Source organism: Falco rusticolus, chromosome 2 (genome assembly GCF_015220075.1).
Source record: "Falco rusticolus isolate bFalRus1 chromosome 2, bFalRus1.pri, whole genome shotgun sequence".
Taxonomy (NCBI): domain Eukaryota; kingdom Metazoa; phylum Chordata; class Aves; order Falconiformes; family Falconidae; genus Falco; species Falco rusticolus.
Window position 1 is genome coordinate 63,434,214 of NC_051188.1, and position 22,654 is coordinate 63,456,867.

Consider the following 22,654-nt stretch of genomic DNA (forward strand, 5'->3'; position numbering starts at 1 on the left):
ATAAGTATGTTATCTGACCAAGTAGGATTCGTGGACATAAAGTTAACTTTCAGCTTAGCAGGATGTTTTTATTATTTCAATCTAACCAGAATTTGTTGTTCTGAGAAGTCCACTAAAGGAAAGAAAAAAATCTGAGGCAAGCTCTCAAAAAATACACAAGACACTTCCACCATGATTAAGTTACAGAAAGTAAAAACCCAAAAGTTAGAATTCTTTAAATATAACTTGTGTAAGAAAGATTTAATTCAAGATAATTTATAAAATTTACTCTTAGAAAGATCTGTAGAAAGAAAAGATAGGCACTTGTGCCTCTCACATTGAATTATGAATTATATTGAATTTACTTAGAAAATACCTTGATTCCAAGTTGTTTCAACTGTTTGTATCTTTCATACTTAGAGGAAAAAAAGCAAGTACATTTCTATGTGTCTTTAACATAGAAATACATTTGAAATACACTATCTTCCACTTATAATGTCACATACCTTGAAAAACAAACATTTGCTACAAAAAGTCAACAGTAAATCTTTTTGAAAAAACATATATGTAAGTAAAAAAAAATCCCCTACATGTTTAATTTTAAACAGTGATTACATCACCTACAGCTTACTGTGTTTTTGTTAATGCCATGCGACAATCTAAGAAAATAAACCACAGTTTTCGTATATCAATGTAATATCTGTTAAAAAATACTGATCTCAACTTATCTATTGTTAGTTTACAAATAAAAATGTAGATAATTGTAAATTAGGGTAAGCAAAGCATGCAAATCTATAGATTCTATATCTGAATTCCTAGATTAGCATTAAAACCAATCACCGCAACAAATACCTCAACAGTATGCCTTGTGTGCAGAAAGGAAGCGATACTGAACATTCAATGCCACAACTGTAAGGTTTTCGGAGAAGCACCTGTGGCAGTTTCAGCAGTTTCTATATGGAATGCTCCCCCTTTCTAGGATTACTTGAAAAAATCAAGTCAATTCGAATTACGTAGCTGTAAAACATTGACATGTGTAGTTTTTACAGTTTCAGAATCTTCTGTTTGATTTAAACGGGCAATGGTGCATAAACAGGAAACTTATATCATAAGGGATCACATATTTGCAGGCAACATTAAGATTAAAAGTTACATTAACATACATGAAGTGCTGTAGCACATTATTCAATATGTAAGCCATTATCATGTGACCACCTTAACAACAAGATACTAAGCCTTTTATGCCTTTAAAGCATTATTACTTTCATCCTGAAACCAATTTGTCAGTTCTTCACTGAAATTTATATAGATTGGATTAAAATTACCGGTCAACTCATGGCTTCAATTACTTTAAATTTAGTAGGCTGTATTTCAAAAGAATTAGTAACTATTCCTATACAAAAATTAGCAGATACAAGGATTAAAACAAAACAAAAGAAAGAGAAAAAGAGATCAGAACACTAAAACGCCCACAGTGAGAAAAAAAAACGTTTCCTATATAAACATCAGTATACTAGTCTAAAATTTCTAAAGCAAAATGATTTTAAAATACTAAACTTTAAGTGTTTTAACCCTTTGGTGTCCAAATACAAAAGATGCGAAAGTTTCAAACTTTTTTTTTTTCCAGATACCAAGAGAAATATTCTTAACTAAGCAGACGTGTGTCACTGCTGGGGACAGCTATAAAAATTCATGCTAAAATTACATACTGGGCATCTAAAAAAGCACAAGTTGGTGCCAAGTTTTTATTTCACAACAAAACATGTGGCAGCTGAAATTGTTTTAGACTTTTAAAAACAATGGTAGAATTTCTATGAACATCCTCCAAAATTGTAACAAGGAGAATATACTAGGAAAGAAGGAAGCTCTTCTTTGTGAAGCCACTTTTCTGACATAAAAATAAAGGTTCACTATGAATTACACACCTACAATCAGCTCCTAGATACTTCAACTCACACAACTGAGCAAATGCTGGCAGAAGAAAGAATTGATTATCCATGGTAGGCAACATTAGAATTACTACAAGCATCACCATCAGGTGGTGATTTATTGCTGCATCTGTATTCCACTTCATATGCTTTGAAAGACTTCAGTGGATTTTGATTTTCAGTATCTCTTGTAAAAATAAAGCACATTTCCAAGTAAACTTCTGTCTGAACAATATAGACCTATCTGACTTCACCTGGTATCAGCAATATTTTGAAATTCTTATCTGATTACGTAAGAAGTGATTCCTAAACACAATTCACAGAAGGAATGTATGAAAGACTATTGAAACTCTTAAAGCAAAAGTGATTGCAATACAACCACAACAGAAAAGACATTCCCTCATAAAGTGAAAGTAAGTATTTCCTAGATCACTCACAAAAATTAATTCCAAACAAGCATCTTTTTAGTACTGCCGCCACTTTAAATCCAGATTAACTAAATAAGAGTTACTTAGCCAGCTAACTTTATGAAAATGAGAACTAACCTTACTGCTGCTATCATATTTGTAGAAACAGACCAGGAATTGCAGATAAAGTGGCTTACAATGAGGAAAGCATCATGGAAGACCATTAAGGAAAGGTTCAGTGCAAACTCTGACTTGAAAAGATAAAATAATCTTACAACACTGATGCTACCAAGATGCCTCTAGCAGCAAATAAAATCACACTGTTTCTCCTCACCACACCAACTGAAAACCAGTAATTGCTTAGAGTTAGAAAAATTAAGAAAGCAAGCTTCTCTCAGACATGCTGAACATGGAAGAAAGTTTAAGAGATTCAGCATAAAAAGCACGGACAGTAAAAGCTTAGGAATAAAACTAAAGAAATGAGGTAAACTAATTTTCAAGTATTTTTGTGCCAAAAGGGGAATAAAAACCCATAATGAAAGGACTAAAGGAATTAGATTATTTCATTATTTTCCCATAGTAGGCATGTAGGGGGAGACTATCGAACCACACAAAATTATTTTTTGTGACAAAAAGAACTTTATGCTCTTACTCAAGCAGACAGAAGATATTTTGGATTAAAAAACCACTGAGGTGCATAAAACCACTTTAAATGAGCTTCACAGAAGAGTTTTTTCAACTTAGATTTTCCTCCCTTTAAAAGAAAATTTATCTACCATATATAAGCAACACCAAGCAAAACAGAAAGAAGAAAACAGAAGCTGAAACAGAAGAGTAATATTTTCCCCAAGTTATAGCTGCCAAACCCTCCATGCAATGAGATACATCTTGTAACCTGTAGCACATGACACACATTAGAAAACTTTTCTGATGAACCTGAACACATTCTGGCCCACAACACAACTACCTTTCATTTTTTGTCCAGGTTCAAAGAGTGCTAGCTGAACTATGATCAACTTTACTGAAAAAGACACAAACTAGAAAAGAAATGAAATCTAAATCAATATAACAGAAGTTAGAGCAAACACACTGCAATTAACAGTTCTCTCATCACATCCAGTCAAAAACTATCAGAAGATCAAGCACAGCACACGTGCAGATCACCACCACCACCTGTCTGGACTAACCATCAGAACTAACCAGACTATTGTATTTGGGAATATACCCCACCCTTGTTTCTCTCACTGTATCCAACTTATGCTCTGGCCAAGTTCTACTTCGTAACCCTCTGGTGTCTCCACCTGCCTTAACTGCATTCACGTTTCTGTTGCCAATAATAGCTTATCTTACAGAAAAAAACCCCAAACCTATCCAAAGGGAAGGTGCACAGTGAATATTAGCCCAGTATCATATGTGAAGGAAGATCACTCCCAACAAAAAATCCAAACATTCCTATCAGAAATCTCAGCTATCCTAATATAAAAGTCTTACAAATCCTTCACAGTTCCTTATTCAGCTCTTCTGGACTGAAGAAAAGCCGAGAAACCAGTGCTATAAATCACAGAGGCTCATCACTAATGAGTAAGCTCCCCTATTAAGCTGACCCATACCCTGTGAACTTCCTTTATGTTCCAAAAAGGTCATAAAGTATCATTGCTTTAATGAGGGATTTAACTGTATTCATAGGAAGTGCAACTTCTCACATTCTTCTCCATTTCTGAACTGGTGTCAGTCACTACTGTTGTTACTCCACCCCCACTTTGAATAATCCACTCTCAAACCAAATAGGAACTCACTGGTAAGAGTTTGCCTCAGCTTCTTGCAATTATTCAGAACAGCTGTAACTGAAAACTACCCTTTTCCATTCTGTTTTACTGCAAGACTGAGATTCTCCCACTTTTTGATTTTTCAATTATCCACGCACCTACGTTCTCCTTCAGTATTTCCAAATCTTTCTTTGAGACTAAATCCAAATTACTGCCTTACTTCATGGTCACAACCTCCCCCAAACCACATTAAGTTCTTCTATAATGATGGCAAACAAGTGTGAAACTGAACATGAAAGAAATTAGCAAGCTTCACTTGTAATTATTTTGCAGGAGAATCACCAATTTCACCACTGATATGTACAAACCACTTTGCCTTTCTGTAAGAATTCCTGCAAGGCAGGAAAGGAAGAACCAATTCCAACACCTGTAGCCTCCATACTGCAGAATGGTCCTTAAAATGCTTGTTATATACAATTAAACAAGAGCAGCCACATTTTTCCCTATCTATACTGCACTGTCTAACAATGCAACAGTAACAAATCCAGCAGTTTAACTGTTCTCTGGAGGGCAGGCCATCAGGTTTCCCAAAAGAATTGTGTATGAAGTGGTCAGAGTTTGAAAAGTACCAAACAGATTACAGAAATACTAATATACTAATTAACAGGTAAGAACCCCTCTGTTGAAAAAGTATTTAAAAACTATCCTAGACAAACGATCAGTAAGAGCCTGAAGGATTATTCTCAAGGTGAGATTAATGACCATAAGAAAGTAGTATGTTGATAATTCTACACTAAATCAATGCAGCAGTACAGCTTCTAAGGTAAAAAGATGACAGTAATGGCACTTGACAAATACATTAACACCAGAAATGGACTGCAGTTTAGTATTGTAAGTTTGGTAGTTAAGTTAGCCAGGTAAGAAAAACAAGACAAACGCTGAAAACCTGCAAGTATCTGCTAAGATTTTAAGAAATCAGGAAGAAGCCTAGAAACTAACAAAGGAGATCTCTGAACCCCGAGACCCTTCAAGAGAATAGGCCACGAAAGTTTCCTCTCCAGACTGAAAAGGAATTGAGGGTTTATCTCACAAATGAATTGCCGATTTCTACATTGTCGTAATGAAATCTACACATCACTCTTCTTCTGCTTCTTCACTAGAGGTGCATAAATTTCAGAAAATCAAGAAGCCTCAGAAGTACAAATGAGAAGAACAAAAGCTGAGCTATCACAGGAATGGTCATAATAAAAATGTGAAACGGACATCACTTCAAACAGAAATGTATAACGAGAGTTTCAAAGGTCGAATCCAGTGGCACTAAAACATTCATATTGGACAGATTTTTGTTATGGAGGATGGAGAGCAATTGTGGAGAAGAAAAACAGATATTTTTTTTATTTTTAACAACAGAATGCAGTTCATGACACATGAATTTGCAAAGAACTAAAATTAAGCCACTGTCAAAGAATGAGAATAAAAGTTTTTGCTGAAAAACTGAATACCAGAGATGGGACATTCTGGCATTACAGGAGGAGTGAATTTACACATTCAAATGAATGCAAGACACCTTTATGAGGAAGTGGCTGAAGTGTCTGTCTAAACTAGATCAACATCACAATATGAATCTGTCATCTGGTAGAAACAGATGTACTGGTATATTTATCCCAGCATGTTCGTTATTCTCCCCAAACCTGGAGACCAGAGTGTAAGAAACTAGAAAAAGCCATACCTCTCTGGGGTCTTGTAGCATCCCATAATGGTACACAAACCAGTTTTCCCCAAAACCTTCAGATTTCTGGCAGGCAAACAAAAAGCTTTCCTATGCTACTATTCAAGCATCTTGATCAACAAAACTGAAGCAAGCAAGTCCTTGTGTTCAACTGGATGGGTGTATACCAAGCTACAACCCATTCCACATTATCCCAGGATAATAACAGCGTTCAAAACTCCTCTCTTAACTCTAAATCAGGCCACTAACGAATATGCAACTGTGACAGTTGCAGAAATTTTATTTAGAAATAAGTCGACACAATGCACAAGCGAACTGCATGCAAAGGGACATGAAATGGAAGTTCAAATCAGTATAATTAACAGCTGCAACTGCTTTTTTTTTTATTCAAGTGTCCTGTGTTTATAGATGAATTTTATATTTTTTATATATGCTGTGATGCAATCTACCTAACTATATTAATACCCAACATTTAAAAAAATTGTGTGCAAGAGCAAAACAAAACATGGCACCAAGGTGGCTTTTCCTCCATCAAGCTGTGGACACTTGTTTGTCACAATGATAAATAATACACAATTAACCATACATAAATTGAATAATTATGCTTTTAGTGAAAACCCAGCAGTTATTATGGATACTTTAAAAGGTACTATCCACATTAAAAAGTCAGTTACACAGCAAACCTTTTCACTCATATGAGGACATTGTGACCACCTGCTTCCCCCTCTTCAAGGGTCCATGAATACCATAGTTAGTGGAGCAACCATTTTTATGGCTGTAGGACATACTGTGCACAGAATATGCTTCAGCTAAAATGAGAAGGTAAATACCACAAAAAAAATCAAAATATTTTCACTAGGGTACAATTATTATTTTTTAATATTATTAAAAATTTACACAGGAATAGAGACCCAAATTCTCTCTCATCAATTAGGAAAACAATGCAACAACTTCATGAAATTTAGAGACTGCAACATACTGTATTTCTCTGTTAAAGCAAGAAGCAAGAAGCTAACAAGCCTAAAATTAATGAGAACAATTCAAGTGAGGCAACTTTATTCAAACTAAAATTCTTACTTTTATCCTTACTTGACTACTGTCAGTATTCTTTGGCTTCCAATACAACCACAGGAGTGAATAAAGTAGGAATACAGTAAACACTGATTTCAAAGATTACACTAGTCCAAGTTACTTCATTTTAACAGCAGTATTTCAATAATCACTCGATAATAAAAAACACATCTCTTGCCATATTACACTACTGATTACTAGTGTTTGTGTAATAACGAGATCTTAACATCCCTGTTCTACTAGCTATAAAAAACTAGGGATGTGCAATACTTTATGTATGCTCTAAGTACCACATATAAGCAGTATATTTGACTATTTGCAGTCACAAGGGTATTTTCTGCATCTTCACATTAACTAGATTTTGATACCATAACTGTATGAATAAATAAAGAAAACACTGTATTAGAATATCTAATCCCCATAAAAAAGGGCCATATTCACCATCAGTACAGATCAGCACCTTAGTTATAGTTAGTGCTTAGTTCTGTATTTACTGAAATTTTTGCCTTGGTCCTATATAGTCAATTATCATTTCAGTTAATGTATACAAATTAGAACTCAAATATATGCATAAAATCCCTCTTCCTTTTCTTCTAATGGAAGCCATAAAATAAAGGAGTCAAAACTTTCAGAGCATCTACATTTTCAAGTTGTTACAAAAATCAGAAAATCCACATAACTTAAGAGATATGGGGCCAGTTTTCAAACCCAGATAATCCAAAATTAATCTGTGCCAAAATCACATACATGGATTTGGCCTAATTTAACAGACTGAGCCTGTAAACTAGGTTCTATGGGGAAAAAATCCTCACTCCAATCAGTCAAACAGCTAGCTCTCTCAGATGACAGTCCTGATCCCCTAAAAAGACTAAACATAGGTTGCTCCACCAGCCTATTACATTTGCATCCCTGATCTTACCATTTCCTGGATAGAATTTTATATTTAATTACCTATAGAACTTGTGACAAGTCTATCCTACTGAAACACAGATGGAATTCAAAGTTAGAAAACTGAGAATTCAAATTATTTCCTGTTCAATAAAACTGCTGTAAACCTATGGTACTTATGCTGCAAATAGCTGTGACCAAAGACAGGTATCACTCTCCAAGTTTTACAGAAATTTTTGTCTATGGCTTGCGAATACAATGTTTAAAAGGCAAAATTTTAGTTCAGGAAGTTAAAAGTTGCAGCCACGTCTCCTACCTCAGTTTATCAGCTCTTTTTTTGAAAGGCCTATGGACGTAACACATCCTCTTCTTTACCAGACTCTTTAACTCACTCATTTCACATTGTTTTTGCAGTTCCACAACTTCTCTTTTCATTGGATACTTCGTAAAAATCAGAAGATTACATACTAATTGATGATGATAATTAAGGTTTGCTCAATTCCACAGTAAATTTAAATCCAGGTTTATGTTAAGATATCCAGAAGTGAGTACAAAATGGGAATGTATCAATTTATGACTGATTTCATGAGCTTGTCAATAACCGAGACAGCTGCACTAGTTATTTCAGTGTCATTTTTCTATGAAGCAATCTCTTCATATCAAGTGATTTTTAAATTATTATTACTTAGAAGATACAGTATTTCCTGAATACTCTAGGATACCATTGAAGGAGTTAAATTTTATGGTAAGTTTATCAGGGCAGCATTACAAAAAAAGTAAGATGGAAACCAAAGGGTAAAACAAGAAATTAATTACATAATTCTTATTTCACAACTTAAAAATTTCATATTGCAGGTTAAAATACAGTAACTAGTTACCATTTAAGATAATAAAGCTAGTTCTAATTAAAACAAATTGCTAAAATATTTACATTATTATAAGCCATAGAGCTTATACTCAACATTTCTAGGTGAAAACTGCATCCATTTTGTCCATGCTGAAAGTTGCAAAAGTTTGTGAGATTTTCTGAATGTTTTTGCAGTACATAAACCTTTAAAGAAAAAAGTTAACAGGGCAAATATACAATACACTAGCAAACAGTATTAAACTAACTGTGAAGAGTGTGTGAGTTGCTTTTTTGCACATAATGTTGCTTTCGCATTGTTTTTTATATTTATTCACCAGTGCAAGGTGTTTAAATTTGTTGGAAAAAACTAACTACACACTAGTTAAAGTGTACTATTTGGGGTCATTTGACAGAAGCATGGTAAGTATTTCAATATATCAGATATAAATGCAATAGTAACGTAGCATACTGGTATCACTTAAGTAAAATAAACTGTATTACTAGACATGCAAAACACCTTGGGCTTCATTACAGTAGAACATGTCTAGCTTTCTTTCAATCAGGTGTCTGCTGTTTTGACTTTTCTTTCTGACATTAGTATCTACATTTACTGGTCTAAGTTAGTTAGCTAAACACACAACAATCAACAACAAAAAAAAATACCTCACTTACTCTATTTGCGCACCATGAGCCACAAGGGCACTTATGGAATCCATACTACCAGACCGTGCTGCTTTATGAATAGGAGTTTCACCAACATAATCCTGTAAAGACAAACTGCATTTTGTCAAGCATAATCTTTCTTAAACTTAAAATCTTTTTATATTACTCACTTTAGTTAAGAAAGCAGATACATAAAAGCAGCATTTATTAGCTAGCAAATGCATCAGGTACTTTATTATTGTTTAAAATTTGCAATAGAGTGTCATGTACATTAAATATTTAGCAAAAAATAACGCTAAGGGCATCTAACTCACAAGATAAGCCTTATTCGACAACTAAGCAATCAGCAGAGTCATATTCAGCAAAACTTGCTAAAACCCCACAACATATACCACTATAAGAAGATACTCCAACACCTTTATTTCCTAGCACTTTTATTTCCCAGTATGTTGGGCTGAGCAAGTCATCCTGAAATCAGAAGCAGCTTGGCCAAGTTTGTGGGACTAGATTGCTTTCAAATCTTGTTGACACATTTACACAGTACTGTAATGCATCACAAATACTCACCAGGACAGGCCAGATCTCCCCTGAGATATATACATGTCGAGGCATGTGCCATATGCTTTTCTTTTTTGGTTATTTTTACCCATTTACATTCCATTATTGTTAACCAGCACATCCAATAATTTAATCTTTTTGTATTATGTGCAAACATACTCGGAGAAGTGTATCACTTTCCGGGCAACTCCTCTCTACAAACTATCTTCATAGAGAACAGGGAGAATTTACAAATGCAACTGGCAAGCTGCGGGTAAATGCCATGCATCACGATCTACAGGCTGCAGATGAAGTTGAGTACTTGCAATTAACCATCAGTATTAAGAACCACAGAGAAGAATCTGTAATGAAATACGGCCTTGAAGTATCAAGTAAATGTTCAGTTACTGGTTTGTTACATGATTTAATTATCACAACCCTCAACACTTCCAATGCATAGCGAGGTTGGATTTTTTCCTTTCTTCCCCACCTTCTTTCTTTCTCTCCAGATTTCTGGCAGACTTTGCTTGTCTGCTCCACTGATAGTTGGCATATTCTAACTGTATGTGCCTCATTTTTGCTTCTCCATTCCTTTTATTAAAATATCAACACTAGCTATTAAAGTAACACAGCACCTTTACTGACTTACCAGTCTTTATCCACAACAGTGTTGACACCTAACTCCACAATACTGGTTACACTTTAGCTTTATTTGCAATGTGAATGTATTCAAAATACAATCGTACTACCATCTTGATAGATAGAAGGTAACAAGGTTTTTTTGTCTGCCAAGCTTCTAAGAAATTAAATCACATCTTTCAGACCACGTAAATGTAACCTGAAAATTAATTTTGAATTATCTGTTATATACTCTCAGTTTTCTCCTTGCCAATTTTAGCTCATGGTAAAGTATTTTTATAACAAGTTACAAATTCACTGAGGGTAAGCCAGTTTACCAGTGCTTAAGACATATATTCAGCCTAATAGCAAACCACCTAGTGCCCCCCAGCAGAGAACAACAATAGTATCAAAGTTTACTTTCTTATAAACTAAGGAAAATTGCTGAGGATGACATGAAGTTGAGAAAGAAAATAGCAGAAAACTCCCTGGAGCCCTTGGTGATTAGAAAAGAGCCATAGAGCCCTTCCAAGATGGTTGCCTGTAGCTGATGAATAGAAGACTGCTTTCCAATGAAGTTTATATAATTTCTTCTATTTATAACTTTTCTTGATGTTACAGACATGCTTAACAGAGGACACAATTCCATTATACATGGAAATTCATTTGTCCAGGAAAATTTTCTTCATAGTGTAATATGTCTTCCCATCACAGAAGCTGTCTTCGATTCATCTTTTTGTTAGTTTCCTTTTCCCCAACTTTTGTCAAAGAGGTAAAAGTGCAGAAAAGATGTGAATTGCCTCCTTCGTTCAGCATTAGTATTTATAAACCCAACTCTAACTTAAAAGATAATAATTCAACATAAAGTTCAGTTTAGGGCAAGTTAGCTTAACTAGCCATGCATACGGCAAAAATCTCCATCAGCCCCATAAGCCTAGCATGTTGCACACAGTAAGATCTAGAGAACTGAATTATGAAGTGTTGCTGCGAGGGAACACCAGAATAAGAAAAGACTTTTGCAAAAGGACTCCTTGCCACTGCACTACAAGAATAAGCTATGCTTATAGCAGCTAACCATCCTGTCACCAACAACCAGAAAAAGGTTAATAGCTCATAAGAGAATATATGTCTCGAGAAGGGCTTCTTTCAATCACTGGCCCAAAAAAACTTGTGTTCTTCTCTAAAAGCTAAGGAATTGAGCAAATACTTAAGAGAATGACGGACTATATGGATTTTGATTTTTATAGCATTCATGTTAATTACAGCACCTAAATTTCAGTCATCATTAACATTACCTACTTCTGAAGTTCTCCTACGGAACAAATCTCTTTGTGCTGAAACAATTTCTAAAATAGCCTCCTAGCTCTACAAAGAAATCCTCTCTGGGTTATGAGCTAGACTGAAAGGAAAAAAAAAATATCTCCCACTGAAAAATGTCTAATTTTTCAACACACTCAAATCACGCATACAGAGGAAAATACTCTATGAACTCCAGAACAATTCTGTTTTGATGCAACAACTGAAATGGATTGCACCAAACATAAAAAGCACTGTAACAGAGGTTCTTCCAAGAAGCATCTGAAAGCAATTCAGGGTCTAGATGGCTAGCACATTTTCATGGATAAGACACCTCTTCACTATCTTTTTTGTTTGCTCCGTATAGCCAAAAAAAAAAGTTATTTTATTTTGAGGGGCTCTTACAAACTCCTAATTATCCTTGATAATATCTCATAATCCTTCTAACTGTCCACAGTTCCCATATGTGCTTCAGTAATAATATTCCAAGGAAAAAAAACATCCATAACTTACACGGGCCTTTCACATCTAGAACAGAACTTTTCAGGGTCCCATTTACCCTTCTGATGTAACACTGTACCAACAGCCCAGATGTGTATCACAATCCAGAATTCACATTGTAAACCAATAAGCAGAAAGACCAATCATGTTTTACTAATTTAGCATTCAAGATAAAATGTACATTTGCTTCTGCAGACAATAAGTATTTTGTGTACAGTGGTCCTGGAGATGACAAGAAGAGGCACGAGGCACCATAGACACATTTACTTTTTGCAGCTCACTGCCACTGTCCAACACCTCCCACCTTTCCCTTGGAGAAGCATTACTACCCTCCCACAAAGACAAGGAACGTCATCTCTAGCTTTGGGCTGTTGACTAGATAACCTTTGACTTCTTTTCCATTTTACTGCAAAAGTATCTAGCTTCCTTCCTTATTCATGCAGCTGAAGAGTCTTTTGGATTAAATCAGTAAATTTATCTCAGCTTGATTGATCGGTTTGCATTTCCTCACTATGCTGCTAACCTCAAAAGACATTTCTTCTGCTTTTTTTTCCCCTCAAACTCTGCTTATTCTCAGGCCTCTTTTAGACATGGTTATTTTTTCATTCAGTCTAAAGCCATTTCTAACTGTTTTCCCCTCTTTCTTTTTGGGATCCAAATTTCTGTTGGCTTTAGGATAGTCAAGTTGAACTTAAGAGCAAATTTTCCATTTTGTTCTCCAAGTTCCAAGTCCCTGGGTATGATTCAGTTCATTTCACTCACTGGTACCTTTACACCCCTTTCATTTAACTAAAAAACCCAAAACTTACTTACCTGTAAATATTTCTTTATAAAATAAAGAGGCCCCATCCACATTTACAATGAAAGCTTTCAACTACCTGCACTGCTTTTGGCTGAGATAACGTTAATTTTCTTCACAGTAGCCAGTATGGTGCTATGTTTTGGATTCGTGACCAAAGTGGTGTTGGTAATACACCAGTGTTTTAGCTAGGAGTGGGCTATGGGTGCACAGGGAGCTGGGAGGTGACACAGCTGGGACAACTGACCCAAACTGACCAGAGGACTATCCCATATCATACAGCATCATGCTCAGCATGAAAAGCTGGCAGGGTAGTTTGCCAGAGCTGTTGTTGCTCCAGGACTGGCTGGGCATCAGTTGGCTAGTCGCAAGCAATTGTGGGATTTTTTTGGTTGTGGTGTGGGGGTTTTAGAAATTTTTTTATCATCACTTTGATTTCTTGGGTTTGTTTCCTTTTTTACGTATTAAGCTGTCTGTATATCAACCCACGAGTTTTCTTACTTTTCCCTTCCGATTCTCTCCCTCAACCTGCTGGGGGGCAGGGGGGGGTGGTGGCATGAAGAGCAATTGGCTGTGTGGTGCTTATGTGCTGACCAGGGTTAAACCACAACACTATGCAAGTACTTGTAAAATACTTCTAGTATAGATATCTAAGAAAGACACAGAAGGACTATTTTACCTGACAAGAAATATAAACTAACTCCATTCTGTAACTCAACTGACTGAATTTCACGTTCTAGCAACTCATCACACTACCAAAAACCGTTCAGATTTCTTAGATCCAGCACCCTACCCTTTCTGAAGCCAACAAGTAGAAGCTGGAGAATACTGACTATTCTTTCCGCCCTCATTCTTTGCCAAAACACTTTGAACTCACGATTGTTTCTCCTTCTGAATTTTGAGTACAGGTGAGAACTCATGGAATACCTTTATCTGGATTTAGTCCAAATTGTTGCTTAAAATGCAAAACTATAACATACCAAAGGAAGGAGCGTTTTCTTTCTCCTCACCAAGGATATTAGTGTGTTTACAGTTCTTGCTAGCACAGGTAGTATAACACTCCTACATCTATCTGCCATCACTGCCAATGATGGCAACCAGCTAGATGACAATTAAGGTTGCATCACCTGTAAGAATGCAGTATTTCTTATCCCTTCTCTTTAAGACAGGCCACACAACTCTTTCTGGCCAATCAACACAGTCAACATACAACAGAAATGTTTAACAGGCTGAGGCTAGAGGGAAAATATATTTAAATGAAGTAACAGGCTTTTTAATCAAAAAGTACTCATGATTATCTGATGTTAATGTGTACAACAGCACAGAAATAAACTGCATTGTGACAAGGATAAAATATCAGAAAAAAAAAATCTCAGGGAAAGCAGCAGTGTAATTGCTTTGCATTGTTGAAAGTGAACTAGAGCAGGCAGGTAGCCAAATGCAGATCTTGAGTCACATTATTAGTAACAATTAGCAGGTACTACCCGCTAAAGAAAAAAATATAAATATAGTAGGACTTTTGAGTCCACTGCTGGGTAGAAACAGGCAGATCATTGCTTGGCACTTTGTCTTTCTCCTGTGATTTTTTATGGTGATCCTGGCAGGGGTGGGGGAAGAACTGCCCACTGATCATTAAGACAGATAGATGGCTCTAGCCAGCACATAGAGTTATCTAAGAGGGCTGGGCATCACAGGTTATACTCACAGAACTTAGTTGGGGAGCAAGGTACAGTTGGGACAAGCAGTTTTCAGCATTTGTCCTTCACTGTTGCTGCCTGAGAAAAGTCCTGGGCAACTGTCACCAGCACTGAGACACGCATTTTCAAGTTTTCCCTAAACTTCAGGGCAGGCAGCATAGGCTACAATACCATACCTCAGGGCAGATATGAGAAAGCGTGCATGCAAATTCTACTGAGTACCGGAAGTTTACGTTAAGACTGAGAGACTCGAGTAGATTCCTTTTCAGAAGCTATCCTTTTCTTTTTCCAGAGGTGATGGGTTAGTCTGTAGCCAGTGACCAGGAGTCAGTTTGGAAGCAAGGTTTTACTAGTTTAAGTATCAAGTATTCCCAGATCTTTCTCAGCATGTGTATTGTATCCAGTGTCCATGGAACACTTGTCCTCACACAACCATTAGCCAGTGACTATGTCTGTTTGAAGTACAGCATCAGTCAGCGAGCTGGAAGGAATAAACAAAATACACATCAGGAAATAGTGCTCCAAAAGCTCAAGTGTGGGTGGAAGCCCTAGATGGTCACCTGGAAGTGCTTGGAAGTTAAATAAAGAACCATGATCATTTATTAAGGAATTCAAATAAAACAAGAATATTAGAATTTGACTGCAATTCAATAAACAGCTGGGAGGAACTGGGGAGAGCAAAGCATGCACTATGCTTTACATAGCCATGTATGAAACATTCCAAATAGCAGTGGGATGAGTTTGCTGCTATAGGTATCACCAAGGCACACTGCCTAGCTTTCAGTGCTCATGCATGTGAAACCAGTGTGGACTGACCAGTTGCATCCTAACAAAGAATTTAAGAGACTTTTTTGTTTCTACTACCATTTTAATTAACCAAAACTATCTTCTTATTTTAATGTTGAACTTAATCTAAACTGCCTCTGCTTGTATGTTCAATTAATATTTTGTGGGGGCAAAAAAAAAAATGACATTGAAGTGTAACTTGAGCCTACCATTAACAACATACAAGGCTTCCACAGTGTCAACATCCAGTATCATCTATACTGGTGTCCTTTGCCTGGCAACATCCAAATCTGCCTTTAGAAATCTATATGATACTGTCACCACTATCAGAAAATTTGAGCATCACAGTACTCTTCCTCCTGTGGAAGACTACAGATCTATTATTTGTATTTGCTCTGGTGACAGGCCATAAATTTGTAAAGACTCCTGAGTCACTGGCTAGTCTTGGTGATTACTTCAGGCTGGAATGAGTTTCCTGCCTACTTTTAACTGCATATTATACTGCCTTCTGCTTTCCTTTACAGTCATTTGCATATTGCCCTCAGCCCATGGAGACATCTCTCTGCACTCTTCTCCTCTTCTTTGGGGGGCCCGCTGCTACTTTCTTCTTTACTATAACCTTGCCCACTAGATGCGATTTCCCTCCCGCCCCCCCTCATGTTCCAGGACAGCAAGCTTGTTCTTCGACTCCATTTCAACCTCACTGGTCAGTTCTTCTCTTTATCCTCATAGTTGGAAACTTTCATTCTTCTCATTCATTCATTTTCATTCATTCTTCTCTTCTCATTTAGCAGATATTTGTACATCTTTATTCTGTGCATGCCATGTTTCCTCTCTAATCACCATTTCTTTACATTCTTACCTGGTCTCCAGATGCATTTATACTTCTTGTATTTTCTCTTCTGAAGATTCTACCACTATGCAGCAATAACTTATTGCATAAGTTACTTTTGTCAGGTATCAAGGAGAAGATGCGATCTATAGCCTCTGCATCCAGTCACCTTCATTGTTTCTACAATTCTCCTGGTGTCTCACAGCTGTTCTCAATGCACCAGCCTTCTTTTCTGAAAACTCAACACAAACTTCCCCATTTCTTATTTTTGCATAGCTTAAAAAAGAAAAAGAACCAAACTCTAGAAAAGCAAATGTTCAAGTTCTTCAGCAGACTTAGCTTAACTCTACTGCATATGAAACAGTCTGGCCATTAAATATTTTATAAAAAGTATGATGCAAGATTTAACAGACCAGACATTTTATGGGTGCTGTGCCATATTAGTAAATGCTGCAGTATTAATCTCATAGAATATTATACATAATTTTGAGTACTGTTTCAAAGGCATACCTTATGTATGCCCTGCATACACAATAGATCCATTCAGTACTGCAAATATTTTCCCCAAAAGCATGATAGTTTTAAGCACTTGATTCTGGTATTGTACCAGAGTACAACACTCCTTTACAGGAATTTTGCTGTATTATTGCACTCTCTGCTACCAGATAAATCATTATCCATACAGTAAAAGTAATGGAAAACTATTAAAAAAAAAAATAAAAGTCACCCATTCCTTCTTTGTTAGTAAAGTACATGTTTCTGATCTATTTGCAGGAAGTTACCAGAAAAGTTTTGCAAGTAATCTAAAATGGACAACAGTATGAAACCAGGTGCACCTTTAAAATAAACCATGGCAGACCTTATTGTATGCCATGTATGTATGTACTAGATGTATGACTAATCACGAAGTACCACAAAGGTCTCATGGTTCTGTAGGTAATGGTGAATTTTCCAATTCTTAGCATATTAAATAAGTAAGATATTCTTCACTAGTCTTTTTTTCTTTCCCCTAAAGAGGCATTACAGTGTCAGAGTATTTGCTAATGCTGCCAACACCAGCACAGCACACCATTTTGTTCAAGAAGTAGCAAGATGTCATTTCCTAAAACAAATGTTCTCCAAACCTTTAGTGGCTTAAAGGACATTTATTGCTCCTATCTCTACTATAATCAAAGAGGTCTGTAACTGGTAATTAAGTCATTTGACTTCAGCTGATGTTAAAAATAACATATCTGTATGTGAATGTAAGGATCATACATGTAGCAAAAAGGGACCAAGACACTCCTTCCAAAACTATATGCAGACATGAAATACACACAAGTCCATACCTGTTTGTTTATGTTGGCCCCCACTTGAATCAACCAATTCAGGCACTGTGGATGTCCTCCAAAAGCAGCAATGTGGGCTGGTGTTTGAGCAAAACGTGTTGTACTGGCATTTACAGAAGCTCCAGCTCTTACTAACTGCATTAGGCACTCCAGCTTTAAAGACATGAGGGAATAAAACCAAAAAATATTACACAGATGTGCTATGACAATAAGCACGTACTAAATACATAAAACTTAGAAAGGCTAAACTTACTAGTGAGATTACATGGATGTAATACAAGACAGAATACAAACCTTAGCATTTTCCCCCCTCCTCCTTATACTCCTCCCTCCTTTGGCCACAGAGCATACCTGAGAAGTACTTAATTCTCACCCCTAAAACTGAATTCCAACATTTATTTTCAGGATGAGGGAAAAGAGGGCATAAATACTTCAGTTCTGACTACAAGAACTATTTGGTTCACTTCTGTTAAGAAGGCAAGAAAAAAAGAAGAGAAGTTCTGATCCAGCAAAACTACAAACATGATACTAAACCCACATTGTTAGATAACGTTTGCCAAAACAAGAGTATTGTTAGGAGATACATGGATGTGTTCTCAGAAGAGTTTAGAGAAAGGATATCAGAAAAACACAAGATTTTAAATTCCTTTAATGTTTTCCTAGACAGCAGCAGATTACTAATGAAAAGCAGTACTGCTAATACTATGCTAAATTTATAAAGGAAAAATTCTTTCCACCATTTTCCTGTTACTGCAGCTGAAGAGCAGTGAACAAAATAGGTTGCATGTTTGCGGCAATACCAAAAAAGAAAAGCACTCAGTCTTAAAAAATTGCAGTATTTTGTCACACTATATTCTGACTTTTATTTTCCCATCACACTAACCAGAAGTGTCAGATATCCAGTTACTATTTTTAAATGTTCCTAACATCACATTGTAGAAGCCAGGCAAACCACAGCCACAATGACCTCAACTTTCAAAAATAGCCAAAAAACTGCTCCTTTCCTGTCACAAAGCAACACTGTCTTTTTGTTGATAGGAAAAGGAATGCACTATGTTAAAATAAACAGTTTAGCCTAGGCTTCCGTTTGTTGCAGTTAGAAAACAAACAACACTGTGCACACATGCCACAGCAAAACAATAAAAACACCACACTGACTCGGGGAACTGATTCATATAAAACAAAAATTTACAGGTCAGTCTCTCACAGTTAAAGAAAATGTTTGTTAGCCATACCACAGCTGTGGAATGGTCTGTTCATAAAGGAACAATTTAAAAAGCATCAAAGAGTCAGCTGGCAGCCTGATTCAGAAGCACAAATACCACAACTCCAGTGTGCTTCTCTACTGCTTCATGTCAGTCTCTCCTTTTTTTGTCTAACCTGTAAATTCCTGATCTTGATGAATTACATCCATGAGAAAAGTACCAACCACCGTAGAGAGTTATTTTGTATTAGCTTTCCAAATATATTGGGAACTTCAATTGTTTCCTCCCCCCATATAGTTCAAACACACATATATGAACCCTATCCCTTAGGATATACCTAAGTACTTTTTTGGACTCTAATAGACTTGACACTAGACATAAATGTACCATTAACTCACTAATTACATGAAGTAAATGTGCAAGGGTGAGACTGACTGAAATATGGCAGTATTAATGAATCTAGCTCCAAAGTTAGGTTAAGTACCTTTTCAAAAGCAATCGAGTACTACTTCTGCAAAAAAAAAATTACATCAAAAAAATGGTGTAATAAAATTTATAATTCTAATGGTAGACCACCCAAATACATTTTGTATTTGCTAATCTCAGCTTTTCCTTTCTGTTCACATGCTAGCACCCCCAATAGTGCTGTTAAACCTTAGTAACACTGTAATTATTAATCAACTATGTAATGGAAATAAAACTCCAGTTACACCAAGAGGTCCCTCTCCTGTAACTGCAAACAACAATTAAAAGTTCAGCCAATTTTTAAAACAGACTTTTAATAGAATTACTTTGACAACACTTTCAGACAAGCATTACAACTTCAGGAATAAGTAGTACTTCCTGCACAGAAACTGGACCGAACAAATTTCCATAACTAGACAGGCATTATAGCCCATCAGTTGCAAGGGGAAAAACATTGGTTCACCAGTGTCACCTTGCACTGTTTAAACTGTTTCATAAGAATGCCACCATTACCTATACAACTTCAAATTTAAATGTTTTCTTGTGTACTTTTTTTTTAATTCTCTCTAACAGGGGTTTAACAACAAACATAACATTTCATCCTAGTAAGAGCTGAGGTAAGTGTCTTCTGCATCATGGCTGTCAAAATCCTGCTTCTTCCAACATGATGGAAAACTGAGGCAAGTTATTTCTGTGGATAGGGAAAGTCAACATAACAAAAACCAATACCTCACTGATTATTTATGCTTGAGATCAAGACACACAAGTCCACTTTCATCAAATAGCCTTTTAGAAGACATTTTCCAATGTACTGTTATACCTAAAGCAGAGGTTAAACTGATTTAATGAAGAAAAAACCACAGGCCTCCATATAGGCCACAATACTGGCAAAATACCAAGGAAGAGACAGGCATTTCTCTCTACTACTTTTGTTTCAGAAGAAACAAGGTACTTGCTACTTTCTGCTTCCTGTAACATAAACAGTCAAGGGCAAAAACAGAAGTGGAAGAGTACAAGCAAACAGATGTGGTCAGAAAAAAATAAAACTATGCATGTAAGTGGTTAAAAAGAAAAATTAAATTAAGGTTAGTCTAAGAAAGCAAATTAACAGCAACTTCATTTTTCATGCAAAACCTTCATTTTCTACCTCCCTGGCAGCTTTTTAGATTGTTAACAATTTTACATTCCAACCCATCTTCTCAGGAATGTACAGAATGCCAGGGTAATTTAGGGCACTATATAATTAACTCTTATTGGAATACAGCAACTCTAATGGGAATTAGTTTACATCTCGGGATATGAGCACTTCTCTGCAGTCAGGTAATGTCCTGAAAACACAAACTCTACCACAGATACTCAACACAGCAATTTGAACTTACTGCTTTCTCTAAAAGGAGGTCCATGCTGTCATTAATAAAACAGGTATTACAACCAGAAACACAAATTGTAGTATCACTTGCAATCGACTTTGCTAGTATTTTATTCATTGCAAGCTGTAGAAGTATGTTTCAGACTAAACTATTAAAAAATACTGTGTTTTCATTTTTATTGGTACTAGTATTACATCAATATCATGCCCCCCCCCCTTTTCTCTTTCACATATTAATTCATAATGGAACCTGACTGCTGCTACTACTTCCTTACTGCAGCACATCTACAACTGCATGCAAGAATGTAGTCATACATAGCTTTATTCTAAAATGATTTTGTACTCTCCTTTGAGATGAGTTCTTTGTTCTGCGTTCAAATTGTGCAACAGGTAAAGGGAAAGAAACACCTCTGTGCTGCTGAAGTTAACCAGCCCTAGGCTGATACTGTATGTACATGCAGACGCATATATACACGTATGAACTGTTGTAGATTTCACTCTAAAGAAGTTGGTCTGCAAGGACTTCTTCCAGAATGGAACTAAATCAGTTTTGTCATTTCAGCCTCCTACAGAGCTGCAGTTAGAAACAATACATGTATAGTGGACCCTGTTGCTAAATGGCCCTGTATCAGAAGGGCAGCCAAGAAGTTCTGTCACCATTTAATTTCTTTCAAGAAAAGAAATACAAATGCAATGACAATCCCACACAATCCAGAAAAAGAGAAGTGAAAAGAATCTTGTTTGGTAACTACTGATGAACATTTCAAAAATTAATGTTTTAAAACTCTGATACTTGAGAAATAGAACCCTCCATTTGAAGTTTTGATGTATCTGTATTTGGAAAAAAATCCCAACATAAACAAGAAGATAAAACATACATATGAATGTCCCCTAAGAGCAGCTACTCCACTGCTGGCAAACATCTATTAACTGGTAAAAGATAAAAGTATAACTATACCACACAAACACAGCGTCACTTGAGTTTGGGTTCCAAATACATTACTGTAACTTTTTCAAGTGTATTCTACCCTGTCTGGCTCAGAGAAAGGAATACTAGCCAACAAGACTATAAAACACATGGGTAACTTCTGTAAATTGAAATTGCCTTGACTCTCGTCACAAGGCTTTTAGGAAAGTACATATATAAAAAGTTGTATAAAACCCATTTATAGCCTATGTCATTTTCACAAGTCTCATTTTTCTTGCCAGATTTTTCCCCCTCACATGCAGCAACCTCCACAAAAACATGTATCAAATTTTGCTGACACCCAAGAATGCAGATGGCAAGTATAAACAGTATCTTGTAGATTAACTTATTCCCTTTGTTAGCTGTTTCTGCAATAGTCTCTTCAACAGGAACTAGCACTAGAATGTACACAGAAATCTCACATAAACTAGGATGGTTAGTAGAAAGCTGAAGATGCTGAAAGAAAAACACAGACCACCACACACACTTCCAAGACAAAAGCAAGGCTGCCACAAGCATGCACTGGAGAGAAATTACAAGATGGTAAAAGGAAACAGAACTCTAGTGCCAAATTAGTATCTCCACATTTCTATGAATGTGCTTCATGATAAAATTTAAGGCGCTCCACTTTTTTTTTTTGAGTGTAGATTATTACCTTCTTTCTGAAACAAAAAAAGACCGATTTAGCATTTAGTTTCGGAGGTTTTGAGGGTGGGGCGCTTTTTTTTGTTGTTGTTTCTTAGCTATGTTTCTCAAACAAGCACTGCAGGTTAAGATCACATAACATATAGAAACCATCTCTTAATGTACTTTTATGAACAATGACAACTGCCTAACTGCATTTATATTCTTCCCCTGGCACACAATCAACACACAAAGAGAAAAATATTGCAACGCGAGGGAGAACAACAAGTCCCTCAAAATCCAAACCCAGACAAACAATGAGGAAAACCCCCAAACCCCAACCCTCTAGCCC

The 22,654-nt window shown here is 36.2% G+C and overlaps 1 protein-coding gene across 5 annotated transcripts in view; it reads right to left on the reverse strand.

Moving 5' to 3' along the window:
- Positions 1 to 22,654, reverse strand: part of ANKRD10 (ankyrin repeat domain 10) — a 37,958-nt gene that overhangs the window by 13,997 nt on the left and 1,307 nt on the right. For 2 of the 5 annotated variants that reach the window (XM_037375747.1, XM_037375748.1), the window contains exons 2-3: positions 17,673 to 17,825; positions 9,288 to 9,379 (exon numbers count right to left, since the gene is read on the reverse strand). In XM_037375747.1, the coding sequence (XP_037231644.1) occupies positions 9,288 to 9,379; positions 17,673 to 17,825 (245 nt within the window). Of the gene's footprint in view, positions 1 to 831; positions 997 to 6,492; positions 6,619 to 8,084; positions 8,725 to 9,287; positions 16,621 to 17,672; positions 17,826 to 22,654 lie in introns of those variants that run through there. The other 3 variants (XR_005102362.1, XR_005102361.1, XR_005102363.1) reach the window with 3 other exon arrangements.